This window comes from Podarcis cretensis (assembly GCF_951804945.1).
Source record: "Podarcis cretensis genome assembly, chromosome: 4".
Lineage (NCBI taxonomy): Eukaryota > Metazoa > Chordata > Lepidosauria > Squamata > Lacertidae > Podarcis > Podarcis cretensis.
This window is the reverse complement of record NC_137173.1, coordinates 141,593-158,016: the sequence shown is the minus strand read 5'-3', so window position 1 is coordinate 158,016 and position 16,424 is coordinate 141,593. Positions and strand designations below refer to the sequence as shown.

Here is a 16,424-nt window from a genome sequence, read left to right as displayed (position 1 = left end):
CCAGTTCTGGGCACCACAGTTCAAGATTCCACCTAAACATTAGGAAGAACTTCCTGACAGTAAGAGCTGTTCGACAGTGGAATTTGCTGCCAAGGAGTGTGGTGGAGTCTCCTTCTTTGGAGGTCTTTAAGCAGAGGCTTGACAACCATACGTCAGGAGTGCTCTGATGGTGTTTCCTGCTTGGCAGGGGGTTGGACTCCATGGCCCTTGTGGTCTCTTCCAAATCTATGATTCTATGATTCTGCCAACCTAGCAGTTCGAAAGCATACCACTGAGAGCAGATAAATAGGAACTGCTGCGCCAGGAAGGTCAATAGTGCTCTGGCCCCCGTCGTGGTCCTCCATGCTCCAGTAGCGGTTTAGTCTTGCTGCCCACATGGCCCAGAAAGCGCCACACCCCTTAGCTGAATTTGACTGGACTTAACCACCATTCAGGGCTCCTTTACCTTTACCTGTCGTGCATGGGCTCCTTGCATTCAAGATGGAGGGCCAGGAAAGGGACTGATCTCTGCTCAAGATGCCAGAGATCTTCTGCCAGTCAGACAGCCCTGGGCTGCAAGGGCCAGAAAGCTGATCCGGCCAAAAGCAGGGCTCCCCTGCACCCCACACCTCAGAGGCTACTGCTAGACACATTGCAGCTCTCTGAGCACTGAGAGGCAGGGGCTGCCCCCCCCCCAGGTGCACCTGCATGGTTTGGCGTTTCCGTCACACGCGAAAGAGGCACACCTTCCCCCGGCCTCTGACGCCCGAGGTGCATTTCATCAGCACCCATCTTCTTCCTGTGACTAATTTGTTTTGAAGTGCTTTTAAGGTTGCTTATTAAATTGAGGCAAGCTCTGACCTGATGGTGAAATAAGAACAGCTCCTCCAAGGACACATCATGCATCCCAGCTGCTTCCTTCCGAAGGAAGTCCTTGGAGGCTTTTGACGTTGATGAAACACAAAAGGATCCTGGCTGCAGGATAAGAGGAACAGCCTGTCCCGTCAAGCATCCTCTTCTCACACCAGGGGAAGCCTGGAGGCAGGACGTGAGCACCGAAGCAAGGCTCTGCCTTCTCCATTTGGAGACGGGGAGGCTGTGGCCCCCCAGAGGTCGCAGTGCCCAACACACAGGCTGAGCATAAGTGGAAGGGCCCCGGAGATCCTGCTTCCCTGCGGAGCTTCCAGGGTGAGCCCTGGAGGATTCTTGCAGAGAGAAATGCAGCCTTCCAGCTGTCCCATTCTCAACTCAGTCTAAATGCTAGGCTTGACGTCATTTCCCAGTGGATACTGAGGAAGGAAAGACAAAAGACAGTGGTCCCTTTTCCCTACTCCTAGCTGTTTGTTTCCGAGGCAACACACTGTCCCAACTTACACAACAAAGAAGAACCGTAGCAAACTAGGCCAGTTGACTTGAAATCAGCCCCTCGCCTGACCCAGGCAGGAGGCTCTCCTCCTCCTGTTCTTGTTCGACTGGTCTTTTGCCTACGCAAGTGAGAGCAGGGACAAGAGGAAGGGGGAGGAGGCATCCCGACAGCCCAGGGATCAGAAGGGTGTTTACCCAAATGTCTTCAGCCCGTGGGCAGACTCGGGTTTTAGCAAATGGAAGGCAGAAGAGAGATGCAGATAAAGATGACACACACCTGATAGTTAACTCTTTTTTGGCAAGAGAGATAAACAGCAGCTTCCGCGGTGCTCTGGATAAACATGCTCACACACTTCCAGGCTCCAGGCCTGGCCCACAGGTCTGGGCCCCACGGAGCACTTGCAGAAACAGTGGGGCAGGACCTCAGACGGCCATCCAGCCTCTCTTTAAGAACTTCAACCTTCCTTTCGCGGGAATCGCTTCCACTGCTGAACAGCTCTGAGTGTCGGAAAGTTTTTCTGAGTGTTTAGGGGGAGCAACCCGGTTCCTCCGCTCTCTCGGGTGCCCTGCAGCCGCTCGCCCCCGAACTGCCGGCAAAGGCTCGTGCCCGGGGCAAGCGCTGAGCGGAGCCTCCGCCCCAAGCCCCTTCGCAGCTGGCGCGCCTGCCCCGCGGCGGGGCTCCCCTCGCTTCCTGGAGGGCTGCGAGAGGGAGAGGCGGCGCGCTCGGCTGGGTTCGGGGGCTCGAGAGGGGCGCGGAGCTGCTGCCGAGTGAGAAGGGATTCCCCAGGTCATCTAGTCCACCCCCGCCAGGCAAGCCTCGCAGCTCAAGCGTCCAAGTTCACCCGGAGTTCACGTCTGCGGGCCGCTCTGGCTAATCCTGCCAACTGGCCGCCGCGGGGAGCTGAGCCGCCTGATTAGGCGCATCTGCTGCGGGGCTTAGGCTAAGCGGATGAAGCCCGGCGCCCCCAAAGCTGAGCGCGCGACCGAGGGTGGCGCGGGTCCGCCGTCCTGTCAGGGCCTCCGGAAGCAGCCCCGACGCCGACCCCCTTGGCCCGCTGCGCCGGTCTGGGCGTAGAATGGGGCAGCCCGAGCAAACTGCACTTGGGGGTAGAGAGGGGTGCTGGAGGGAACAGCCGTCCAGGAGGAAGAGCGGCTGCTCTCGCCCCTTCGTCTCCTGAGCAGCCAGGAAGCCCCGTCGGGGGCGATCGGGGGCTACGAGCCGCCACGACTGTGCCTCGACTCTGCAGCTAGAGGCAGCCCCGCTTCTGCCGGCTCGTGGCTGGAAGCCCAGGAGGGGCGAAGGCTCTTGGCTCGGATCCTGCTTGCCGGCTCCTCTTGGGGGCGTCTGGTCGGCCGCTGTGAGGACAGGTTGCCCGAGGAGATGAGCCCTTGGCCTGATCCTGGACCCGAAAGCTCTTCCGAGGGTTTTCTGGCCCATTAAGCTGCCACCCACAAAAGGGTCCTCCCGCCCCCCCTAAGCGGTTGCCTTGGGGGTGCGGGGCCCGTCTCATCCCCTCAGCCCCCCCCCCGCCAAGAAGACGAGTCCTTACAAACACGGTGTGGTTTATTAAGGCATTACTTCAAAAAGTTGGCACTTGGATCTGGTCCCTGCTCAAAAGGAGGGCCGGGGGGGGGGCACCCGGGACTTATCATGCTGCGGATGCTCAGCAATACAAAAAGATACAAAATGCTGGAAATAGGAAACAGATTACAATAAATAAAGAGAGTCTGCCAGGCTGGGCTGCGGTCAGGGCAGAGAGGATGCCAGAGAGGGAGGCTTCAGGACGGGCCTCATGGGGTTAAATGGGCACGGGAGGGGGAAGGAGGGCCACCATCCTCGCCCGCTCAGCTGGGGTCTCCTGTGCTTGTCCCTCAGAAAGGCCTGGGCCCATGGTCTTGTGCATGCAGGCAGCAATTCTGCTGGTAGAGCTTTTCCCGGCCTGGAGAGGAAGTGCCCTCGGCCACCCCAGGCCTGCCCACCCCCCTGCGCAGGAGCCTTCTGGGAAGCCTGTGGGCAAGCAGCAAACTTCCTGCCCCTGCCCTGATGGGGTCTCTCCGCCATGCTTCCTGGGCTTCTTCAGCTTCTGGCCCCTCAAGCTCCTTGTCATGCTGGAGCCAGTTGACCAGCCTGGCAGCTGAACTCTTCCCCTCCTGACACGCTAGCTTTCTATCTGCAGGGCATCTGGCCAGACGCGATCCCTCTTGCCAGCACTGGCAGGGAAGGGGGGAGCAGCTGCTTGGCATGCAGAAGATCCTGGGTACAAAACTTGGCCGCCTCTCCAGGGAGGCCTGGGAAGTCCCCTGCCTAGGCAGCTGCTACCAGCCAGCGCTGGATGGGTTCAGGAGATGGCCGCTCCCTCTGCTTGCCCTTATTCTCATGTATGTGCCTGTGGGGCAGGATGGGGGTGGACAGACAGGGGTGTTTAATTATTGCTACTGTAGTACCATTCACTCCCCTCACTGAAAAAAGGAAGCCAAGGGAGGAGCACTTAGTTATTGCAAGTCTGCGCTGAGGGTGGGGAGGTATTGCTTTGAAGTTGTGCGGAGTCTGGGATCCCCTGCTTCAGTCTCAGGCAAAGAGCCACGCGGACAAGAAGGGCATTGGTGCTGTATCACCCCACGACCCCCACACCCAGTGCCAAGCTGTCAGAGTGCTGCCCTTCCTGGACAGCACCCAGTGTGAGCGAGCAAAGTGAAGGTGCCCTCTTCCTAGGTTAAGATTTGCTTGTGTGTGTGTGTTGGGGGCCCCCCAAGGCATGCATATGCCAGTGCAAAGCAAGCAGTGGGAGGAGGGCACAGGACCCCCTGGCACGGAAGGGGAGCTGGTGGCATCATGTGGGACTGTGAAGGGCACAAGTTGCACTTACCTTGGCTGAGAGAGAGAGAGAGAGACGCTTTGGTCAGGCAAAGAGGCCCCTCCATGCTGGCTGCCCCCTTTGCTGCTGTGGGGTGCCTTTGAGTGAGTCCCATTGCAATTGGAGCAGCAGCATCTCACGGGTCTGACGGGGGCAGGGACAGCCCTGAGGCCACGGGGGCTTCAGCCAGATGCCCCTTCAGCAGACCCAGCCCAGGCAGCTCCGTGTGCAGGGGGGAGCAGTGCCCCGTGGGGTGGGGTGGGGGGTGGAACAATACTGAGAAGGTGGTGTGTGTCTTCCTGTGAGTAGCATCTGTACAGGGGTGGGGGCAGTGGAAGGACAGCAATGAGGTCTGCCACAGGGCAGTGGTCCTTGTGCCACGCATGGAATGCCCCCTGGGAGCGCAGCCCATCTCCTGCCACCGCTTTGGCCAGCCAGTTGCCTGGAGAGGGACGCTCCAGGAGCGGGGGGAGGGGGGGGCTTGTGCTCAGTCAACACCCTTTGCAGAGTCCCAAGCTAGATGCGGAGCTCGGCCTCCTCAGAGGCCTCCAGGGAATGCTCGGTGCTGATGGCGGACGCCGAGGGCCCCTGGGAGACCCCGAAGGGAGAGACCATGGGGGAGCGCGCAGCCAGTGGGGAGAGCGAGGGGGAGAAGCTGGGGGACATGGCGGCCGAGGAGAGGGAGCCCTCGTGGCTGATGGGGGAGCGTCGCAGAGAGGAGGAGGAGGCGGTGGCCAGGTGGGGGAAGGCCCGCCCCACGGCCGGCTTGGGGGGCACGGACTTGGCGCCCGGGTGCGCCACGGAGGTGATGAGTGGAGGCGGGTCAATGCGGGGCTTGGGCTTGGTGGGGAAGGGCTTGCGCAGGGAGCTCTCGTCCTTCAGGCGGGCGATTTCTGTGAAGACGCTGGCCAGGGGCTGGAACTGGGGGCACCAGTTGAGGAGGTAGTCCCAGTTGTAGCTGCCGCGAAGCTCCTCATCGCTGGCCACAATGGCTGTCAGGGAGCCGTCCACGCACGGCTTCCCGTCCTCCGGAAAAGAGTAGTCTTTGGGGGCGGAGGAGACGCTGAGCCCACAGCCGGCCCCCAGGTAGGGGCCGCTGCTGCCCCCGTCATCCCGGTAGAGCTGGGGGGGCTGGCCGGGAAGCAGCAGGCCACCAGGCCCCTTCCGGTTCTTGAACCAGTGAGCTGCATCCAGGGTGGCGGGCTCGCAGGAGACGTCCGAGAGGCGGTCCGCGTCCGTCTGGATGCCGGAGTCAGGTCCGCGAGCCACCAGGTGCTCCTGCAGGGAGGAGGTGACGCTGGACATGCGGGGACACTCGTTGATCATGCGGATTTCGTCGTCCTCGGCCGCCTCGGCAGAACCTCGCCCGCTGGAGTGGGAAGGGTCCAGAGACCCGCCCCGGGTGTAGGGGCCGGCCGGTTCCGTGCCATAGCCAGGCAGCGCCTCGTGGTAGAGGCAGTCTCCACCAGGCAGAGTGGGATCGCCGTGGCCCAGCTTCTGCAAGGAGCCACTCTGCACATGGGCCAGATCCACCTCCTTGGGGCCCCGGCTCTGCCGTGAGCGGACCAGGGCCAGCACAATGGCCACGGTGGCCAGCACCACCACCACGCCCAGGGAGGCGGCCACGGCCACCACCAGGAGCAGGTTGAGGTCGGGCACCAGGCCGAAGGAGGTGTGCGTCACGTCTACGGTGACCTGGGCGGAGGCCGAGCGCGAGGCGGGCAAGGGGCTGTGGGCCTGCACCTCCAGCACCATTTCCCGGGGCTCTTGCTTGGGAGGGCCCCCCGAGGGCGCCTGGCTGTCCACGCGCAGGTAGATGGCGCCACTGGTTTGGTTGATCCCGAAGAAGGGCGACGGCTTGAGGAGCGTGTAGAGCACCACTCCGTCCGGGCCCTCGTCCTCGTCCGTGGCCACCACCGACCCAATGCTCTGCCCCCGCTGGGCACCCTCGGGGACCTCGAAGCTGAAGGCCGGGCTGAGGAAGACAGGGTCATACTCGTCCTCCCCGGTCACCAGAACACGTACGGTGGCTGTGGCCGATGTGTTGCCAACATCCGTGGCCTGCACCCGCAGCTGGACGGCCTTAGTGCGCTCAAAGTCAAAGGGCTGCAGCGCATGCAGCTCCCCGGAGCTGCTGTTGATGGCGAAGGCCTCCCCCCCCTCGGATGGCAGGAGGGCGTAGCGCAGCTCCCCAAAGGCTCCCACGTCCAGGTCCACGGCTCGCACCGTGGTGACCAGGCTCCCTGGCGGCAGGTTCTCCCGCAGGCTGCAGCTCAGCACCTCCAGGGGGAAGTAGGGGAGGTTGTCATTGATGTCCTTCACCTCCACGGTGATGGACGCCAGGGCAAAGTGGCTGCCTGCTCCGTCCGAGGCCCGCACCACCAGGGTGTGCAGGGCCTGGGCCTCGCAGTCCAGTGCCTTTCCCAAGCGCAGCGCCCCTGTGGACGGGTGCAGCTGGAAGAGCCCGCCAGGGTCCCCGGAGCTGATGCTGTAGCGGACCTGGCCGTGGGCCCCCGAGTCAGGGTCCTGGGCTGCCACGCGCAGCAGCTCTGCCCCGGGCACGGTGCCCTCGCTCACGGCCACGTGGTAGGCAGAGCGTCCAAACACTGGGGGGTTGTCGTTGACATCCAGCACAGTGAGCAGCACGGGCACCACGGCGCTGTGCTGAGGCACTCCCCGGTCCGACACGGCCACTGTCAGGTTGTAGATGGCCACGGCCTCAAAGTCGAGGGGCTCCACCAGCACCAGGGCACTGGCGCCCCCGGAACGGCCCTCCAGCTGGAAGGCGTGGCCGCTGTTCCCGCTGACAATGGTGTAGTCGAGGGCCGCGTTCTCCCGCGTCACGTCGGCATCTGTGGCTTCCAGGGTGAGCAGGGTGGTCCCTGGGTGCAGGTCCTCCGACACGCAGGCGTTGTAGTGCGGCTTCAGGAACTGAGGCCCGTGGTCGTTCACGTCCAGCACTTGGATCTGCACCGTGGTCCAGGCCGAAAGGCTGGGCGTGCCCCGGTCGCGGGCCTCCACTAGGATGTCCAGTGTGGAGTGCCCCGGATCCAGCACCAGGAGCTGCGTGGTGAACAAGGTCCCTGGGAGGGCAGAGAAAGGGCAGTGAGGAGGAAGAGGAGGAGAAAGAGAAGAGGAGGAGGAGGAAGGAGAGAAAGAGGAGGGAGAACATCACAGAGGGCAAAGAAGAGGAGAAGGAAGAGCTCAGCCAAAGTCCCGTCCCCCCCAGAACTGCCCCTGCCCCTCCAAGGCATCTCACAGGGGCCTCCTCCCACGGCTGCCTTCATACCGTTGGTCCGGTGGATGGAGACCAAGTGGCTTGGCCTGGCCAGCTGGTAGGTGACCTCCCCATTGGCGCCCGAGTCCAGGTCTGTGGCGCTGAGGGTCAGGATGGGGCTGCCGGCTCGGGTGTGTTCTGGCAGTAAAACCTGGGCGGACACAGAGGGTTACCTGTCATTCCTGGGCATTTATTTGCCCTCCAAGGTTGTGGGGGAAACCTGTTGGCATAAGCTGCCCCCTACCCATGGGTGCTCCTGTGAGGAGCCAAAGGGGGAGAAGAGCAGAATGAGGGCAATGAGGAGGGGGCCCGGGGGGGAGGCGTGGTCTCTCCGGCACGTGACTGACCCATGTTGAGCTGAAGGGGGCAACTCACACCCAGACACTTTTTCATATTTGGCACAAGTGATGCTTAAACTAAAGCAGCAACGTAGCAATCGAGGTTTGTGATCGAAGGTGCCGTCGCTGCCCTGCCCTCTGAATCCTGGCTCTGGGCCACTTTTCTGCACTTCCCCACTGCTGCAGAGCTCCCCTACGCAGATCGTTTTGTGCATGGCCTTCTGACGGGTTCTGCCCTGCCTGGTGAAGGACGTGCGGCCCCTGGGGGGAGAAGCCCGAGGGCAAAAGCTGCGCACCTGATACAGGGCCTGGGAGAAGGCGGGCGGGTTGTCGTTGACGTCTTCCACCAGCACCGTGACGTTGGCCTCCGTCTCGTGCTGAGAGTCCGAGGCGCGCACCGTCAGTGCATAGCGGCTGCGCTGCTCATAGTCCAGCGCCCCCAGCAGAGTGATGCGGCCCCCGTAGCGCAGGATGCTGAAGGTGCCAGCGGCGCCACTGTCCAAGACCAGCATGTAGGAGAGCTGCGGCCCACAGTCCACGTCGTTGCCCGTCACCATGGTGATCTCGGTGCCCAGCAGGGCGTCTGTGGAGTGGGGGGGGGCAGGGGGTCAGAGCTGGGCCTGCCGGGGGCAAAGGCCATGCGAAGCTGTTTGGGGTTGCCCAGGGGGCATGGCTTCTCCTCCCCATCTCAACAGAGGGCTCTGTGCTAGCACTAAGAGAAAGAAGCTCTGCACTTGCTCAGAGGTGCTCATGTCTTCAGGTTTTGCAAGTGTTTCCCAGGTGACCCCCTCCATGCCTGCTTTTGAGGGGAGCCGTGCAGAAGGAGCCCCGCTTTCCCACAGCGCCCCTCCCCCCAGCCAACCAAGGGGGCTTCATGAGCCCTGTTCCATCTACTCACTCTCAGGCACCCGCACCTCCCAGGGGGCAGGGATGGTGGGGCTGTTGTCGTTCACATCCATCACCAGCACTGTGAGGGTGGCAGAGCCCACCAGAGGAGGGTTCCCTCGGTCTGTTGCGGTCAGCACCAGGCTGTGGGCGGAGGGAAGCAGGAGCGTCTCAGGGACAAGGGGGCACAGCTGGCGTCTGCCTGGGGAATGGGGGTCGGGGCCAAGGAGAGGCCCGCTGGGTGCCACAGGGTGCCCCTTCCCCTTTGGCACCCCTGCTATTCCAGGGAGCGCATGGCGGGGGCAGACGAGGGAACTGGCCTGGCCCACTCACAGACCTACCTTTTTGGGGCCTGGAGCTTGAAATGTCACGGGGCCCCTTGGCAACCAGCAACCAGGTCTGGGCAAGCCCCATTCTCTTCTTCAGTGACGGAACTGACACCTTTACAATATCTGTGCTACTGACTCTCGGACTTTGGTGTTGTTGAAATATATACAACTTAGACTCCAATCAATGCAGCTCAGATTGGGTCTACTAGACCCACAATTTTTAAGCAACGTGGACTAAAGTTGCTTCTGGGGTCCCTCTGGGATTCAGGGTCCTGAAGCCGAAACTTCATTAGTCTCATAGTAGATATGTCCCTGCCCATCCCCCCATCCCCCAATCCCTGCCCTTTCTGTGGGAAACCCAGCCAGGTGGGCGGGGTACAAGTAAATTATTATTATTATTATTATTATTATTATTATTATTATTATTATTCTGGACTGGCTGCCTCTGAGTTGCTTCCTGCGAGGAATCCCAGAGAGATTCACCACACAGTAGAAACACATCTCTCAAAACAATTAAAAGCAATTACACAATTTAAACACCACCTCTCTCCCTCTTCCCAACATCAGCACAGAGCCTCAGAGAGGATAAATGTCTCCCCGTGGGCTCCTGGCGAGGCTTGTGGCCAGAGTCGCCCCATGGCTGGAAGCGGGGAGGCCAAAGGGCGGACTCACCGGGTCTGGGCCCAGATCTCCCTGTCCAGGATGGCCGCTGTCGTGATGGCGCCCGTCTGGCTGTTGATGCGATACAGGCCGTTCATGGGCAGCGTCTGGTTGATGGTGTACGTCACCTGCCCGTTGGGACCCTGGTCCAAGTCATCTGCCACAACCTGCCGTGAGAAGACGGGGAGAGTCTGCCCCCGCTTGGACCTGGCCCACGTGCCCCTCCAGCCCCCCCCAGGACTCCCCCCCCCCCTGTGCTGCTCCTGAGGTTCGCCTGGAGCCCCGCCGAGGAGCCCGCCAGCCCAGAGGACCCCTCCCACCTGGATGACGGGGGAGTCGTAGCCCTGGGCCTCCCAGATGAAGGCCACGTAGTTGGGCAGCTGGAAGCGCGGCCGGTTGTCGTTGACGTCCTGCAGGTTGACGTTGACAGCCATGAAGCCGAAGGAGGAGACCGACTCTGCCTGCAGCACCAGGCGCAAGCGGGGGCTCAGCTCAAAGTCCAGGCCGCGGGGGTTCTGCACCGACACCAGGCCTGCAGGGGCAGAAGGGGAGAGATGGGCGCCTGCGCCACACGCTCTCCATGCAGGGAGGGTCCCTGGGGAAGCCGTGCGGTGGGGGCCACCCTCTCCCTTGAAGGCAACTTGGCGGCTGCTTGGGTTGGCATGTGGGGCCCTCCTTTGCCACGGAGGCCTGCGCTCTACGTCTGGCAAGGGCAGCGAGAAAAGCTGGAGCCAGGTGGCCAGATCCAGGGGGGAGAGGCCTCGCTCCGTGGAAGCGGCACCCTGGAGCAGGACCACATCCAAGTATGTGGCGGAGAAGGGAGCCAGGAAAGAAGGAAGGAGGCGGCCCCCACAAAGCCTTCAGCTCTCACCTCCTCCAGGACAAAGCAGGCCTCCAAGGGGGCCTTTTGACCCAGCGATGAAGCCGCCTGAGAACAACGTGGCCCAAGGCCTCTCCTCGCGCCCCAGGGGGCCTGTCTGGCCCTGCCCTCGAGGGCCCCCCTCCGTACCTGAGCTGGGCTGGATGCGGAAAGCGCCCCTCTCGTTGCCGCTGACGATGCTGTAGGTGATACGGCCTGAGGAGCCGGCTGTGTGGGCGGCTGGGGTGCTCAGCACAGTGGTGCCTGGAGGTGGAGGGAGCCGGGGGGGGGGCAGGCCTTTAGAAAAAGAACATCCACTTCCAGAAGGAAACCTGCTTTGTTGTTAGTGGAAGATTCAGGACAGATACCAGCAAGCACTTCTTTGTGCAGCACAGAGTTAAACCACGGAACTCCCTCCCACAAGAGGCAGGGATGGCCACCAACTCGGATGGCCGTGAAAGAGGTTTAGGCAAATCCATGGAGGGGGAGGGGGGCTCCCGAGGCCCACTAGCCAGGATGCCTGTGCCCACCTCTTGTGCTCCGGTCCTGCTTGTGGGTTTCCTAAATAGTTATTAATATTAATATTAATATTCAACCCTTTATCAAAAGGTCCCAGGGTGGTGTGCAACATTAAGGACACATTTTATGGGCAACAGGATGCCAGACTCTGAGGTTTCTTATGCTCCCTTCTTAAAATCCTCTGGGACACACACACAGTGGCCTTGGTGCTCCCACTTATGGGCTGGGGACAGACAAGGCAGCCCCCTCCCCTTCTGCTCCAGACTAGCCAGCCAGAGCCACGCCCTGCCCATACCTGTCGCGGCGTTCTCTGGCAGCGTCACGTCGCTGGTGCTGCGGGGGAAGCGGACCCCCCGGAAGCCCTCGTCTTGCAGGTGGATGACCACCACTCCGATGGAGGAGAGCGGGGGCTCCCCCAGGTCGCTGGCCAGGACAAAGACAGTGCGCTGGCGCTGGGTGAGGGTGCCCAGGGGCTGCAGCAGCTGGATGGCGCCTGTGTAGGTGTTGATGGCAAAGGCGGGGCTGGGGGCGGCCAGGCGGTAGAGGAGGGAGGCGTTGGCGCCCGCGTCGTGGTCCTCAGCCCGCAGTGTGGCCACCACTCGCTTGGCGGGCGTGTTGCGGGGCAGCGTGACAGAAAGTGGGCTGAGCGGAAAGGCCGGGATGTGGTCGTTGACGTCCTGGACGCTGACCGTGACCTGCACGGCAGCACTGCGGGGGCTCAGTGGGGACGAGTCCACGGCCACGGCCACAAAGCGGTAGGAGTCTCGCTGCTCCCGGTCCAGCGGCTGCGTGGTGGTGAGGCGGCCTGTCTGAGGCTCCACCTGGAAGGTGCCCAGCGACTCATTGGCCAGGAAGTAGGAGACGCGTCCATTGGGCCCCTCGTCCGGGTCCTGGGCCTCCAGCTGCAGCACCAGCGCCCCCACGGGCAAGTCCTCCGGCACCTCGGCCACGTAGCTTTCCTGGGCAAAGCGAGGGGCGTTGTCGTTCAGATCCAGCACTTGCACGTGGAGCGCCAGGCTGGCGCAGCGTGGGGGGGAGCCGTGGTCACAGGCCTGGACGGTCAGGGCGTAGCTGGCCACACGCTCCCGGTCCAGGCCTCGTGCTGTGGACAGCTGGCCGGAGACGGGGTTCAAGGCGAAGTCTTCCTCAGAGTCTCCAGCTGAAGGGAGGAGCAGGAGGGTGAAGCTTTCCTGGACTGGCACATGACTGCCCAAACTACCCCTCATGCTGGTTTCTCAGCTGCCCATGTGTCAATCCTCCCCTGCCTGAAGATTGCCTTACCCACTTCATGGAATTGACACTACAGGCATCCCATAATCCCCTTTCTGCATTTGAAAGAACTTAGTCTGGAACTTCTTGCCTACTGCTATCAAACAGGCAGCTTCCCTATATTCCTTCTGACATTTTATCTGCTTTAGCGTTTTAACTTTTTGTAGGCTTTAAAGCATCGCTGCAAATTGTTCTTGATTTTCTTCTTTCATCTTTTTGTAAACTACTTTGAGGTTGTGTCAGGGGCTCAGGAGCAGGGGCACAGGGAAGAGAGGAGATGGAGAGCGAAGGGGAAGAATCCGAGGGGAGTGTAGGAGAAGAGGACAGTGGACCGAGGGATTCCATGAGCCTCTCCAGCGAATCGGAAGATTCACAGAAGGGGGCGCCAGTGGCCAGGGGTAGGGGGTTCCCAAGGGGAACGCCCCAGGAGCAAGGGGGCAGCAGGGACTCCCAGAGCAGTAGCTGGAAATCAGGACCAGCTTCCCCACCAGAGCAGAGTGGGGGGGAAGAGTCCCAAGGATCGGGGCCAGTGCATTCCCCACCAGGGAGAGAAGATAAGGCAGGGCTGACCACGCCTCCATCAGAAAGTCAGACAACGGAGGAGAGGTCAGATCCGGCCAGTGTCCCGGAAGAGGGAAGCAGTGACCGAAGTAGTGTAACGGTTAGGAGAAAGGTCACTGGGTTGGCGCGAGAGGCAAGTTCAAATGTACAGGAGCGCGGGACAGTAGAGAATGAGGATTGGGAACCGGGTCCAAAAGCCCGCCGGAGGGAGGGGGAGGAGTTAAGCAACTCAGCGTCAGAAGAGTCCAGAAAGGGGGATGCCCCAGCGGGCAGGAGGACCCAGAGGAGGAGAGAGCAGCGTAAAAGGTGGAGCAGGGCTAGGATCTTAAACTGGTGTCATAGGGGAGGAGACTCAGACGGGACTTCGCCGATCTAGGGTTTAAGACGTAGGGCTGCACGCTGTGGCTTTGAAATGGAAACTGAACTTCAATAAAGACTTTTGTACATTACTACAGCCTAGCGTTGGTCCTCTGTGAGCTGGGACCTAGAGGCAGCTCTGACAGGTTGTTTTCCCACAATTGAGCAAAGTATAAATTTTAATGTAATGAATAAATAAAATCTCCAAGGTTTAATACGGCTCCAAAGTGGGAAATGGAGGCTGCATGGACCCACTCTGAAATGAAGGGGGACCAGAAGAAGGAGCCCCTGGTGGGGTGGGAAACCCTCCCTTCTGCCCTCCCCTGCCTTTGGCACTGCATCACCCCAAGCGGGGGGTCTCCCTCCCTCCCTCACCTGCCAAGCGATAGGTGAGGCGCCCGTTCTCCCCTGCATCGTGATCCGTGGCCCGCACGGTGGTCAGCTCCACCTGGCTCTGGTTCTCTGGGACCTCCAGAGAAGAGGCCTCCGCCTGGAAGGTGGGCGCGTGGTCGTTGTCATCTGCCACCAGGATGCGAACCGTGGCCTTGGCCTGGCGAGGGGGCAGCCCCTTGTCCCGCGCGTACACTGTGGGGAGGGGGAGCAGGCTGTGAGCCATAGAGAGTCTGTATTGGTACTAGAAGGAGCCGCTGGCCTGTGGGCCTCAGAAGAGGACCCCCTCCCCCTCCCCCAGCTTACCTGTCAGCAAGTGCTCTGCACGCTCCTCATGGTCCAGGGAGCGCCGGGTGCTGATCAGACCTGTGTGGGGGTCGATGGAGAATTCGTCCCCAGAGATGCCGCCATAGGACACCTGCCCATTGGATCCTGGCAAGATATGCAAGGGAGGCTGAGCATGGGCCCTACTCTTCCCCCACATCGACCTCCTCACAAGCGCAGCCCCACAGGCGCAAAGGCCCCTCTTCCACACCCTCCCAACCACACTCGGCTGACCCCCCCCCCCCGGCAAAGCCAGAGTGTTAGCAGGGCAGGGACTGGGGGGCCAGCTGTGGCAGCTGCCAGAGGTTGGCATGTTTAAACGGGGCTTCAGAAGCCTTTTAAGATCAGCCTGACATAGAACCACAGGCGGCACTTTGGTACCAAGGAGCACACAGTGTGTCTCTGCCGCATGGGAGCTGCTGATGCTGCTGCTCTGAAGCTGTGGAGTGGGCAGGGCTGCAGCAAGAGGAGGTGCTCCAGCAGGCAGCCAAAGGCAGGCGCCAGCTAGGCCAGGGGCATCTGCGCTTGCACAGAGTGGTGGCCAACCCAACACCAAATGGTGCTCTTGCCACCCGCTGGCCATTCTGGCCATTTAGTTGGGTTGATCTGCTGGGCTGAAGCCATCTTGACTAGGGCCTGCCTCCTCTGTGGTCCCTCCTTTTGCTCCAAGGATTATCACCATTTAATTCTAGCCACCCTCTTCTGAGGCAAGTTAGGCTGAGATGCCCTGACCAGCTAGCCAACAGTCTCCATGAGCCAAGTCCACCTTCCTCCCCTGGCCCCCCCCCCGGTGCCCCCAGCCCAAGCTGGCAGAGGTTCTCCACCCACTGATGCCCATGAGTTCAGAGGTCTCCAGTTTCAAAGACAGCGGGTGGCCTTTGGCACAATATGCACAGTGCCGGGCCCAATGAGGACACAATGAGCCCCCATGGAAAGGGGGCTTGTGCTCTCTGGGTGACCCCATTGTCTGGCCAGACACTCCTCCCCATCCCTTCCAGGGATGACCCTGCAAATGACCATAGGCCGAGGGTCAGGCTCTTACCCAGGTCGGGGTCGGTGGCGTGCAGCTGCAGCACGGGGACACCAGGGGGCAGGTTTTCTGCCACACTGGCTTCGTAGCTGTTTCTCTCAAAGGCAGGCGCCTGGTCGTTCACATCCAGCACATGCACAAGCAGGAGTTGCGTGGCAGAGCGCCGTGGCAACCCGTGGTCCGTGGCTACCACTGTCAAGTTATGCTGGGACACTTCCTCCCGGTCCAGCGTCCTCACGATGGATAGCGCGCCTGGGAGGAGAGCAGGAGGCCAACATTTGAGATGGAGATGGGGCATGAAGGCATTTTGCATGAAGACATGCAAAAGGGGGTTGCAGGGATCTCATGGTTCTGGGAATCAACTCAGAACTCATTGTCATGGGCTAGAGCAAGACTCTGCTCTCAGATTTCTGGCCAGTGTTACTCCAGTTGGAAATGTATTTCTCCACCTGCAAGGAGGAGTTTCATCTTTTTATGTAGAATCATAGAATCCTAGAGTTGGAAGAGACCGCAAGGGCCATCGAGTCCAACCCCCTGCCAAGCAGGAAACACCATCAGAGCACTCCTGACATATGTTTGTCAAGCCTCTGCTTAAAGTAAATGTAAAAAAGCATTATTCTGCAAAAGTCCAATTCAGAGAAGCAAGAGAATAAAGCAGTTGTTATCCAGAAACCCTTGTCAACAATCACTGAAAAGGTAAACCTCGGAAGGATGTCAGTAGCATTTTAGAACAAGCAAAAGATGGAATTTCCCCCTCTGTTTTCTGCCAGAACCCTCATAAGGAGCTCTTGCCCCAAAGGGTTAGCCCCCCCCCCCCCCCGAGCCAAGCACAAGGGGCAGAGTCTCAGACTTCTGCTCCTGGGGAGGTATTACAACACAGGACTTCAGAAGGGCTCTCACCAACCACCCATCTCACACTACAGCAGGGGACAGCAACCTTTTCCAGCCGTGAGCCGGGTCACAGTCCCTCAGACCATGTGGGGGGCCGGACTATATTTTTTGGGGGGAAATGAACGAATTCCTATGCCCCAGATAACCCAGACATGCATTTTAAATAAAAGCACACATTCAACTCATGTAAAAGCACGCGGATTCCCGGACCATCTGCGGGCTGGATTGAGAAGGTGACTGGGCCGCATCCGGCCCCCGGGCCTTAGGTTGCCTCTCCCTGCACTAGAGGGTCTTAGACCTCAAGTTTGGGGTGATTTGTTTTATCTTTCTTTCCCAGACTTGTACTTTTGCTCCTGGTGACATTCCAGGTCCCTTGCACCTGCCTAGGGGCGGGGGGACCGTGCACAGGCCACATCTCGGAAAGACAGACAGACCATTTATTGGTGGCATCTTGCAAGACGGCCCCACAGGACAGGGAGGAGGGACTGCTGCCGCCACCAGCCAACCAGCAGAGCGCACAGCCAAAATAGCAGGGT

General features: G+C 60.6%; 1 protein-coding gene across 3 annotated transcripts in view; it reads right to left on the bottom strand.

Annotated features, from left to right (window-relative positions):
- Positions 1 to 2,890: 2,890 nt before the first annotated feature.
- DCHS1 (dachsous cadherin-related 1) overlaps positions 2,891 to 16,424 on the bottom strand; it is a 33,592-nt gene continuing 20,058 nt past the window's right edge. For all 3 annotated transcript variants that reach the window (XM_079973226.1, XM_079973225.1, XM_079973227.1), the window contains exons 11-21: positions 15,010 to 15,249; positions 13,950 to 14,075; positions 13,629 to 13,838; positions 11,362 to 12,225; positions 10,698 to 10,811; positions 10,009 to 10,220; positions 9,701 to 9,855; positions 8,713 to 8,843; positions 8,111 to 8,397; positions 7,489 to 7,627; positions 2,891 to 7,282 (exon numbers count right to left, since the gene is read on the bottom strand). In XM_079973226.1, the coding sequence (XP_079829352.1) occupies positions 4,716 to 7,282; positions 7,489 to 7,627; positions 8,111 to 8,397; positions 8,713 to 8,843; positions 9,701 to 9,855; positions 10,009 to 10,220; positions 10,698 to 10,811; positions 11,362 to 12,225; positions 13,629 to 13,838; positions 13,950 to 14,075; positions 15,010 to 15,249 (5,045 nt within the window). In that variant the 3' untranslated portion in view covers positions 2,891 to 4,715. The remainder of the gene's footprint in view (positions 7,283 to 7,488; positions 7,628 to 8,110; positions 8,398 to 8,712; positions 8,844 to 9,700; positions 9,856 to 10,008; positions 10,221 to 10,697; positions 10,812 to 11,361; positions 12,226 to 13,628; positions 13,839 to 13,949; positions 14,076 to 15,009; positions 15,250 to 16,424) is intronic.